The sequence below is a fragment of the Nanorana parkeri genome, unplaced genomic scaffold (genome assembly GCF_000935625.1).
Source record: "Nanorana parkeri isolate BGI_ZX_2015 unplaced genomic scaffold, ASM93562v1 scaffold831, whole genome shotgun sequence".
Lineage (NCBI taxonomy): Eukaryota > Metazoa > Chordata > Amphibia > Anura > Dicroglossidae > Nanorana > Nanorana parkeri.
The window spans coordinates 79,930-91,593 of NW_017307099.1; the positions used below are offsets into that span (position 1 = coordinate 79,930).

General features: G+C 44.0%; 1 protein-coding gene across 1 annotated transcript in view; it reads left to right on the forward strand.

Annotated features, from left to right (window-relative positions):
• Positions 1–884: 884 nt before the first annotated feature.
• The window catches only part of PCBD2 (pterin-4 alpha-carbinolamine dehydratase 2), a 183,476-nt gene continuing 172,696 nt past the window's right edge, over positions 885–11,664 (forward strand). The window contains exon 1 of the mRNA XM_018565307.1: positions 885–1,127. Coding sequence (XP_018420809.1) covers positions 1,026–1,127 — 102 coding nt within the window. The 5' untranslated portion in view covers positions 885–1,025. The remainder of the gene's footprint in view (positions 1,128–11,664) is intronic.

Genomic DNA, 11,664 nt, shown 5'->3' on the forward strand with positions numbered 1-11,664 from the left:
TTTGCAATCTAGAACAATAAGCAAATTGAAATAGCCAATAGCAATCTAGCTATTCATTCCCATACAGGATTTGCAGTCCCTCTACAGCCAGTGTCATTCAGCATTAGAATGTAAGCTCCTCTGTACAGAGACTGATGTGACTGGCTCAGTGTTCTCTGTACAGCACTATGGTATATGTCAGAGCTATATAATTGTGTAAAAAATTGTGTGATTATGCAGGGGCATTAGAGTGTAAGCTCCTGTGGTGCAGAGACCGCCTGGGGGGGGGTTATGGTTTGGGGATTCAGTGAGACCCGGGGCCCTAGAAAAAATCTTGCACCAGGGCCCCTTGATCCTTAGGTCCGCCACTGTGTCAATGGAAAGTTTTGCAGCTTCTTCAAAATTGTATAACATTTCCTTTCTGTTACTTTTTGTATTGCTTGTCTGATTTTATGTATTATGCCGTGTTTGGAAGAAAATCTGAATGTCTCTATGCTACTTCCATTCATTACCTCAATAAACCTAAATAAGGTTAAAAATATTATTAGTTATAATAACGATGTGCATAGCTTCCAAATGTCCCTCGTTTGGAACCAAATCCCCCTTTCCTCCTCAACTGCACCTCTTTTTGGTCTGATATACAAACCTCTATTAAAAAAAAGTACTTTTTAATATTTTGTGGAAGAAAAATTTACTTTTTTGCATATTAATTATTTATGGTCTGCAAAATGGGGTCTTGGTAGGGATGTGTCCTTTGCCTCCATACTTTCTGCTTTTTCTTTCTCATCTTGGGAGGTATGTCCATTTGCACGAACAGAGAGATGAACTGCTGTAGATGTACGTTGTACTTCCTGCTGTCACAGAGGCTCTTCACCTCCCATGATATCTTAGCTCCTCCTTGTGTACATTACGTCTGTGAATGAAAGTCACATGAAGGATCCCCGGGAGCTGTGAATGTAGTACTTGTTTGCAGTATTGAAAGCCAGAGCTAGCTGAGCAGTGTACCCTGGTATTATATTATCATTGCACGGGGAGGTGGATCAGCCATGTGCAGCTTCCTGTTTATTAGAAGTACGGCCTGCCTCACAAGCCCTGTGAATTACAGGGGATTGATCTCATCCTTCTATAGCAGAGATTTTTCCAAAATGGTGAGTAGGTGATGGGAGCTTTACTTTCTGTAAAACAGTGCCAGAGGCTAATACTTGCATCAGTTATATAAACGTCATGTTAAAGCTGTTTTAAGGGCTGCAGCGTCCACACAGAAGTTGCTTGAGACAGCCACCTGCTGCCTATACAGATTTAAAAAAAAAAAAGGGCTTGTTCTCACCACTTGCAGTGACCTGCATTTTCTGCACCAAGTTAATGCAGGTCACTGCAAGGCCATATAGAAAACAATGTCAGCCCTGTTGACGTGTGTTGCAGTCAGTTCTGTTGTACTGCTGCATGTATGTGGAACACAGCAACTGAAGGAAAGAAACCAAATGGCTAATTATTTGCACCTTCCAGGAAATATGACTGAAAAACGCTTAACAATAGATGACATTAAAATGCATGTAATTAATTGCATGCTAACATACATAAAAACATGCATGTAATTTTGTCAGGTTTTTATGTGTGATATGGTGTAAAAAGGGCCCTACCGTGTGTTTAACAGTGCGGGAGTTGCATTGCGTCATCATTCATTTGAATGGCACGTCAAACACACCTTCCACCCGCAATACGATTGACCTTGTCACAACCAGTGGTCTTGCAATACCGTGTGTCGCAGTGTGATTGGAAAAGTCGTGAATGCTTTACACCACTCCAGGGAGGGGAAACCTTTTTTCTGTCAAGGGCCATTTGGATATTTATAACATCATTCAAAATTAGCCTGCTATATTTGGTCAAACATTTAATTAACTTACCCCTAATGTGATGGCTGGAACTACTTCTCTGTGGTCACACTGTATACCCCTTCATGTTCTGATCACATTCAGCGATGAGCACCGCACCCTCCTGCGACCGCACTGAGCTAGAACAAGCACATGCGCACTTCTCCAGACACTATCTGCATAGCCCTGTCTGGCTGCTTATCCCGCATGTAGCCGGAAGCCAATTGGTCTGCCTTCCTCTCGTTCAGTGCTGCACCTGACGCTTCCTGAAGTCCGGGTTGTGTAATGTGTGGGAAGTGCCATGTGTCGGAGGCTGTAGGCAGGAAGGGGCGGATCACCCCTTCCAGTCTGCGGCGTCATACTAGGGGAGCTGGCTTGTAGGGCCAGACCAAACGATCCCATGGGACGGACGTTCCCCATCTCTGTTTTAGGTCTAGTTCACACCAAGTGCGGCGCAGATGCAGAGCAGTTATAGAACGCATCAAAAATGCATTCAGTGTATTTCAATGGTATTTCCGGCTCTAGTTCACACCACAGCGTTCAGTTCCGGAGCATGTGGAGAAACTGCAGCATGCCCTATTTTTTCTGCTCTGGAACGAAACAACATGCATGCAAACGCATCAAAAATGCATGCAAACGCCCTGGACCGCACTAAAAGCCCATTTTAGGCTAAAAAAAACATCCCGTTACGTGGCAAAACACACTGCACTTCATGTGCAGAAACTCGTGCAGATCTGGTCCGGATTTGGTGTGAACAAGCCTTCACACATTAGTGTGAATAAGGCTGCAGAGAAACGCTTCTGTGTGAGAGCAAGTAAATTCTTTCTATAGTGGTCTGACACATCCTCTGCTGAGTGAGGCCCCATTCACACCTGATCATTTTGTGTGTTTCCCTACACACCACAAAGCTCAACAAGAAGAATCCCATTTTTTTCAGTGGTGCTGATTCACATCAGAGTATTGTATTGCTTATTGCTTGATGCCTGTTGCTCGAAAAAGTACATCAGCTTCTTTTCAGGCACAATAATGAAAGGAATTTATCAAAGCAAGAAAATCTGGAGCAGCTGCACACGGTAACCAATCCGCTTCTCTCTTTCATTTTTAAATCTGCACCACCTTGAGAGAAGCGGATTGGTTGCCGTGCACAGCTGCTCCAGATTTTGTCTGCTCCATTTTGTCTGACCGCACACCCCCGAGAGCTGCAAAAGCCCCCCAAACCCGAAGCCCCCCCAGAGCCGCAAGGCCCCCTTGAGAGACGCACAGCCACCTGAGAGTTGCACAGCTCATCTGAGAACTGCACAGCGCCCCTGAAGGCCTACACAGTATGTAGCTTATATTATTCTGCATTGGTGTATAATGTATTGCTGGGATTTCCAGTCTTCTATAGCTGATGGTATTATTCTGCATTGCTGTATAATATATTGCCGGGATTTGTTGTCTTCTATAGTTGATGGTATTCTGCATTGCTGTATAATGTATTGTTGGGATTTGTGGTCCTCTATAATTGGCGGTATTCTGCATTGTTATATAATGTATTGCTGAGATTAGTTCTTCTACAGGTTGGAGCAGAACTACCAGGGTCACAGCTGCAACTGGGCCCTGGTGCTCCACCACTGACTCCAAGCTGTAGAGCAGGGGTCTCAAAGTACCGGCCCGCGAGCCGGTAATATGTGGCCCGCAGCCAGCTGACAAGTCGGGAGCTGCGGGAGCAGCTACACGGTCTGCATCTCTGTCGGATGCAGACCGCAGAGCTGCTCATGTCAGCTCCACCCGGAGCTCTGTCAGCCGAATCAGGGATGATTAGTAAGGTCAGCACTAGACCTTACTAATCACCACTAGATCACCAGGGAATGATGATGTGCCTCCTCCCTGCATGGATGCAAGAAGGTTGAGGGGGCTTGGAAGGAAAGGAGGTAGGGGGGAGGAGTGTATTATTTGTGCTGGGGGCTTGGGAGGGAGGAGGGAAGTTTAATCTGGGGGCTTGGAAGGAAGGAGGGAAGTTTATTATGTGCTCTTGGGGCTTGGGAGGAAGGGGGGAAGTTTATTATGTGCTCTGGGGGCTTGGGAGGAAGGGGGAAGGTTTAATATGTGTTCTATTGTTTATCCGATTAACCGATTAATCGAACGTAATAATCGGCTAACTAATCGATTTTGAAAATAATCGTTAGCTGCAGCTCTATTTGAGACCCCTGCTGTAGAGGGACGGTTCCCTTGCAGTGTGCTGCGTGACATGTACCTTAGTAGCACACTGCAATGGAGCACTTTACTCATTAGCACAGTACACGGGTACATGTCACTCTGTAGTGTAGTTAAAACCTCTTGTATTGTATTTTTCTTCTAAGATTTAAGCACTATATATTAGTTCAGACAATCGTATGAAGTGTTTTCTGAAATAAATTATCAGTATTCAGGTCTTATTGCAGGGTTGGCACTTTGAGACACATAAGTTGGTTTAATTATCCAGTTTGGGCACTCGGGCTCAAAATGGTTTGACATCACTGTTCTAGACCCTACCCATGGCTCTGACCCTCTATATCCACCATACCTTCTTTTTTTCCTGCCCCCCATTGTGGAATACTCTGGAGACCTTTAATGAAGAAGTTGTTCACACTTCTGCTAAGCTGAGGGTCCATCATCTAAACTCGTTGTGGCCCTTGTCCCTTACCTCTTTGGGGTTCATGGATTTATTGGGGAATTTTATTTAGCATGATCCATCTTCTTTTGCTGTCCCTCCTATCTTTTTTTAATTTCAGCTTCTGAGTTAGATACTCTGGATTTTGGAAAGGCACCAAGCTGGTCCTTCGGACCAAGAAGTCCCACTATTCTGCGCAGGGTAAGGATTATGCCTTTCCTCTATTTTTGAAGGATTCTACTAACTGGATATGTCTGCTTGCCTACTATTTGTGTCTGGTTCTTTGGAACAGACAGTTTCCCAAGTCAATGTGGGATCCCTTTGTTTTTCAGTGTTTTAATCTGACCTTTGGACCTCAGCTGTAGGTTACAAAAGATCTCACCTCTGTAAAAATTTGAGAACTTCCCTTGTATCTGACCTGGTGATCTATTCCTTATGCTGGATAGTGTGTCATTCATAACCACACTGAGGGGAATTTATCAAAAGTGGAGCAGACAAAATCTGGAAAAGCTATGAAAGGCAACCAATCAGCTTCTCTCTTTAATTTTCAAATCTTAACTGAACAAACTGAAGAGAGAAGTTGATTGGTTGCCATGCACAACTACTCCAGATTTGGTCTGCCCCAGTTTTGACAAATTCCCCCCACTGTTTTTTTTCCTGGAGTCCAGTTATTGGACCAAAGATCCTTGCATCTAATTTCCCCCAGCTTGAAGAATATTGATCCTGCATGAGCAAGCAAGTATCCATCACTAATATGTTGTGTACTTCCCTGGATGGTCAGCAGTCAGGACACTGCTTGTTGCTGTGCAACCATTGCCTGTTTGCTGAAAGATATAGTGTCTGCAGTCTTCAGAGGAAGTCTCTTTACTTTCCTTCCTCTTCTGATCCTCTATCTAGCTAACATTGCTAGTGTTACAGTAGTTCTAGGATTTTTACCCCTAGCTCTTCTACAAAGGATGTTGCCCCTTACAGGGCTAGGTTTTATGAATCCTAGCATCATATATGCTTCATCATAGGTCAGACAGGTTTACAAGGTTGCTATCACCCCTGAAACACCTATAAGTGTGAGTTGAAAGGAATCCTACCCCTCCTTCTGGTCTTTGTACACCGGTTTGCATTACAGTATACCTTCACTCCTGCCTACACCCTTTTTTGTCTTCTCCTTAAAAGAATTCTGGGTTAATGTCCTTTTATTTTCCCTAGTTTAAGGGTCACTTTTCCTTCCATTTGGATTATCTGATGATAGGAAAATCAGCAACCATCACAACCATGCATGTCTCTGAGATTGAGTTATATGCGAGGTAATATCCTTCTTATTATGGACCTATTGTGAAGAGTTTTAGGGGGTTCTACTTCACCTCTGTCTGTATATTGGTCGATCCTTTTTTTTTTTTTGCTGGACATATCTTGTCTATCCAAGCTTCTCCTTGAAGTGAAGGGTTAGGTATACAGGCAGTCCCCGGGTTATATACAAGATAGGGACTGTAGGTTTGTACAATTGGTATGTAAGCTGGAACAGGTAAATTTTTTTAAGTGAACTCCAGCCCAAAAAACATTTTTTTAGTTTTGGATAGCATAGGGAAGGGTCACGTTTGTTTTGCTGTCTGTTCCTGTTGTTCAGAAGATTATAATATCATTTAAAAAAAAAGATTTTTTATTTAAAATGACACCAAAAAAGTTTTTTTCTATTTTTTTAATTTTATTTTATAAACGTTATTTTTTTTATTTGCATTTGTAACTTTTAACTTTTTAAAAAAAATTTGTCTTTTTATAAAAAATTTTAATTTTATTTTAATGCTCTGAGCAATAGCCAGCCTGGTATTGGATATTTCAAACTGCAATAGCAGGCTGGATATTGCATCTGCCCACGCCCATGCCAATCATCAGAGGGGCATGAAGGTGAAAGTTCTCTATCAGGACCTCCCATGCTGATTGACAGCAGGCAGTGGGTGGGTGCAATAGCCAGCTTGCTATTGGCTATTGCATTTTACAGTATCCAATAGCAGGCTGGGTATGGCTCCCAGCCTGCAGATGAAGAGGAGGCAGGGGGGCGGGGGAGCGGAGGATCGGCCGGAACGGGGAAGAGAAGCCGACGGACCGGGGGAAGAGGAGGCCGGGACATTAGCGGAGGTACGGGGGCACCGGTGCAATTCAGCGGTCTGTGTCCCTGCTGCCTCCGCCAACACAGGCGGGGAGAGCAGCGCGGATTTGAAGGGACACAGGCTGCTGCAGCCACAGTTCTCCTAAATGTACCGACGGCTGCCAGTACATTTAGGAGAACTGTGGACCCCGGTTCGTAAGTACGGATTGTCCGTAAGTCGGACGTCCGTAACCCGGGGACTGCCTGTACTAGACTTAGGCCTTTACCCTGGTAAACATAACTTTTTGTTGACCACCTTAGCTGTTGGTCCAATTTTTCTTTGTTTTCTACCATTAATGTTGCTTGGTATTCTACCTATTTTCATTATGGTAATGTTATTTTTTTAATATGACACATTTGTTGGAACTTCCAATGACGATTGACCACGCCTCTGTTGGACGGCTTTTGGATGTCCCAGTTGTCTTAAGTATTACTAAAGTCCTGTGTCCCTCAATGGATGAGAAAATAAGATTTTTGTGCTCTCCATAAAACTCTAAATTGAAGTCCGTAGAGGAGCACAGGCCCCACCCTTCTGTGTTTTTGGCCTTATATTCTGCTTGCTCACAAAACTGATGGCTTGAGGCAGGGTTATATAGGGGCTGGCTTAACATTTTTTTGCGAGTGTCCCAACCTGCTGTAGGTGGCAGTGTAATCCAGTTGTCTAAGAGTTGCCAATGTCCTGTATCCTGTATTGGACTTCAAGAAAACGATTTTATGAGAACTGCATAAATCTTATTATTTTAGCTAAGTGCAGGTCTTAACAATACTGTTGTTACTGAGTAATTGAAGCTAATAAACGTAACCCCACCAGACCACCAGAAGAAAATAGTTTTAAAGGACAAGTAACCCACACCTTCCCCCCAAATATATCCCACCTGGTCTATTCGCTCCAACAATTTCTCTTTGGTGGCCTCTAAGAACCACACAATTTTGCTTCACAAAACACCATTGCCAGTTCCTCTTCAGCCTGTGCATACGTTCCACAGCCCCATTCATTACTATGGGGAAAGATGTAATAAAACTACAGTAAAAATACAGTCTGGTCTTGGATTCACCTAGTCTGTGACCAGACAATAAAAGAACAGCAGTACGCTGATAAATCCATCTCTTCACTCTGCTACCCATTAAGCATGTTCCTGAGAGTGTAGACCTCTCTGACTGAATTTTACTGTAAATAGGGTTGCAGGAGGCAGATAACAACAAATATTCATTGACCTGTGCTAGTTTTATGTAAAATAAATTTCTTTAATTTATAGAAATTTTCTTCTTCAGATGTAGTCATTAATAAGAAAAACTGAAATGGCAAAATACAAAAATGTTTACAGATTTTGAGAAAAGGCCCAATATAGGGATAAAATGCAACAAGGGTAGTATATAAGGATATGTATATCCCCAGTTAGACTTACCGGTAACAGCGTTTCCCAGAATCTTCCAGGTCAGCAACCTGAGAGATAATTGGTTCTTTAGTCTACAGGAAACACAATCAACAAGTTTAAAAGCCCCTCTCTCCCCCTCGCTCCTCAGTTTGAGATAAAGTAGAATACCCCCACCAGTGCACAAGGGGAAAATAGCAACACCAACAGTATATATCATAAGGGTGGGAAGTAGGCTTGCTGTCCTGGAAGATTCTCGGAAACTCAGTTACCGGTAAGTCTAACTGGTGATTTCCCCCAATCATCTTCCAGGACAGCAACCTGAGAGGATAAGCAAGATGCAATACCAAGCCTACCTTAGGGCAGGACCACTGTTTAAACAACTTTTCTACCGAAAGCCAAATCTTGTTGAGACAGGACTTCCACCCGGTAATGTTTTACGAAGGTGTCCTGATTTGACCATACAGCTGCTCTGCAAATTTGGTCCAGCTCCTGCCTTTTTCTGTCCAGGAGGTTGCCAGAGATCTAGTAGAATGAGCCTTCACAGGCCCTGGAATTTCCACTCCTTCCCTTCCGTAAACCCAGGAAATGCTTTGTCTAATCCATCTGGATATAGTAGCCCTTGAAGCCACAAAACCTTTTTTGGCACCACTGAATAAGACAAATGACTAGATCTTCTGAAATTTTTCGTAGCTTTCAGATATGCTAAAAGACAACATCTAATGTATGAAAAACCTCATCACCCAGAGTCTTCGGCCTTTGACAAAAGGATAGCACAACATTATCTTGCGACCTGTGAAAGGAAGATGCCACCTTAAGACTATCTGATCGGGCTGATATCTGAACTTTCAGAGTGCTCAGAGCTAATTTCTTTACAACATCATCTTGAAAGAAATCCATTATAACTGGAACTAATGGAATCCAGACGTTTTTCTGGAGACAGAAAAAAACCTTCCATACTTTATTATAAATTTTTCTTGTAACCAGCTTCCTACTGGAAAGAAAGGTCTCAATAACCTGCTGAGAGCAGCCCTTCGCCTCTAAGATCCCCCTCTCAATAGCCATGCCATCAGCGGAAAAAACCTGGATTGTGATGCGGGACTGGCCTCTGAGAAAGGAACCAGGGGCAGATGCCATGGACTCTGGATTGATCTCCTTTGGAGGAACCACAACCTCTTCGGCCACCATGGAGCGATCAATATAAGTCTGCACGTGGAAAGACTTTAGTTTCTGTACCACTCGTGGAAGAAGAGAAAGGGGAGGAAATGCATATACTAAGGGGAGGTCCCAGCTTTGGGAAAATGTGTCTATGCCCATGCAATCCCCTTCTATCGTTGGAGAGAACAAATCTTATACCTTTCTGTTCTTCCTTGTGGCAAAGAGCTCTACTACTGGTAAACCCGAGCGCCCCACACTCTGAGCGAAAATATCTGAATGAAGCTTCCACTCTCCCTAATGAATCTGAGCTCGACTCAAATAATCCGCCAACAGATTTGCGGATCTTTTTATGTGGACTGCTGATAAGGATAGCAGATATTTCTCTGCCCAAAGAAGAATCTGAGATGACACCTTCAGAAGTTTTGGAGACTCTGAAACACCCTGATGATTTAAATACGCTACTGTTGTAGCATTGTCTGAAAAAAATCTGGACTTCTGTCGTCCTAAGGTCTTTTGGAAGGCTAATAAGGCTTCTCTCACTGCCGACAGCTCCCTCAGATTTGAGGAAGTGTTCTACAGTTCCAGAGACCACCTCCCTTGAATCTGTAGTCCCAGAGAGTGAGCCCCCATCCACAGGAACTCGCATCTGTGTTGACTTTTGTGGGCAACCCTGGTGCCAGAGTCTGCCCTCTGACAATGTCAGAGGGTCCAACCACCAGATCAGGGATTGACAAATCTCTTCCGGTAACTACTTTGAGATCCAGGGAGTTCTTCTGCCGATCCCATTGAGACAAAAGAAAATTCTGCAGGGGTCTGAAGTGCAATTGGGCCCACCTGATGGCCGGAATGGAGGAAGTCATTACTTCTAGGACCTTCATGATCTCTCTCAATGATAGGAATTCTGCCGAGAGGGAAACCCGAAACCTTTTCTTCTGGGAGAAAAAGCTTTTGGGCCACTGAGTCCATTTGAAAACCCAGAAACTTCCTGTACTGGACAGGAATTAGTGATGATTTATCCACATACAGGAGCCACCCTAAGGTATCTAGAGTCTTTTTGAATATCTCTAGATTCCACAAAACCTCCTTCTCTGATGGAGCGAACAAAAGGATGTCGTCCAGATAAGCAATTAGAGATATCCTTTGAAGATGAGGGAAAGAAGTAATTTTTGCCAGAATCTTGGTAAAAATTCTGGGAGCTGCTGAAAGCCATAAGGGCAGAGCCATGAACTGAAAATGCAGAGTGCCCCCTGAGAACGAATTGCAAACCTCAGATATCTTTGATGTTCCTTGAATATCGGAACATTGTAGATATGCGTCTTTTAGATCTTGTGTGACCATAAAAATATATTTCGGCAGGATCTTTTAAACTGAGTAAATACTCTCCATTCTCAAACTGAACAGAAGGAATCGGTTTAACTTCTTCAAATTCAGAATCAGCCTGAACTTGACCCCAGGTTTGGGAACTAGGAAAACGTGAGAATAGTATCCCTGAAAAATCTGTTCCTTCGGAACAGGAATAATGACCTTTGGAGACACAAGGTTTCTGATGCAATCCTGCAAGGCTATTGCCTTTTGACAGTTCTCTCGGAAGGGGGGTAAGAAAAAATGTTTGAGGGGGAAGAGACTCGAACTCCAAAGGATACCCTTCCTTTATGCACCCTAGGATGAACTGATTCTCGGTAATTTTCACCCATTTGTGACGGAACAGAGACAGCCTTCCCCCTACTCTGAACCTGGCATCACTTGGACTCTGGGTTGGGGGTTTTAGGAGCAGTAATGAGCAAACCCACCCCCCTGCTTGGCTCTATTAAAGGGCCACTTCTTCCGCTGATTCTGTGGTCTTCCGCTCTGCTTTTTCTGTTTTTTTTTTTGGGGGGGGGGGGGGGTGTCACAAAAAAAAGAAATGTTTATTACGGAACCTTGTCTTTTCAGGGGTTTTTTTCTCCCTTTTTCTGAAGACCTGGCAAGCACCTTTTCAAGGTCTGGACCAAACAGAAGCTTACCCTCAAGGGGGAGACCACAGAGTTTTGATTTGGAGGTGACATCTCTGTGACGGACCTCCGTACTCAGGATGAGTATGTCCGCCGCTGTCTTCTTCCTTGCTGAGGAGATATTGCAACCTGAAGATCCTTAGCTCCCAGTTTCCCCAGTCACTAGTCGAGGCTCAGTGTAGGGTAAACCAACTAGTGGCTCCAAAGCCTCTGTGGTTGCTGGGGCATGCTGTTGAGCAGTGTCGAACAGTCTTTTGTATGCCTGTTCCAGCTCCCATTCTTGTGTAATTAACAAGTCCAGATCAGTCCTCAATCCGAGCTGACTGGGGAGTTCCAACTCCCTAAAATCATGTATGTCCTCCCACCTCCACTCCTGTGCACTCCCAAATTGTGGATCCTCCTGGAGCGCCTCAAATATAAGTCCCGGGCCGCCGAAGTCATAGCCCTCTGTGGGATCATTGTTCTCCAGCCATGGACACAATTGGGTGACATACCACTGCAGCGCTCGGTACCCATCGTC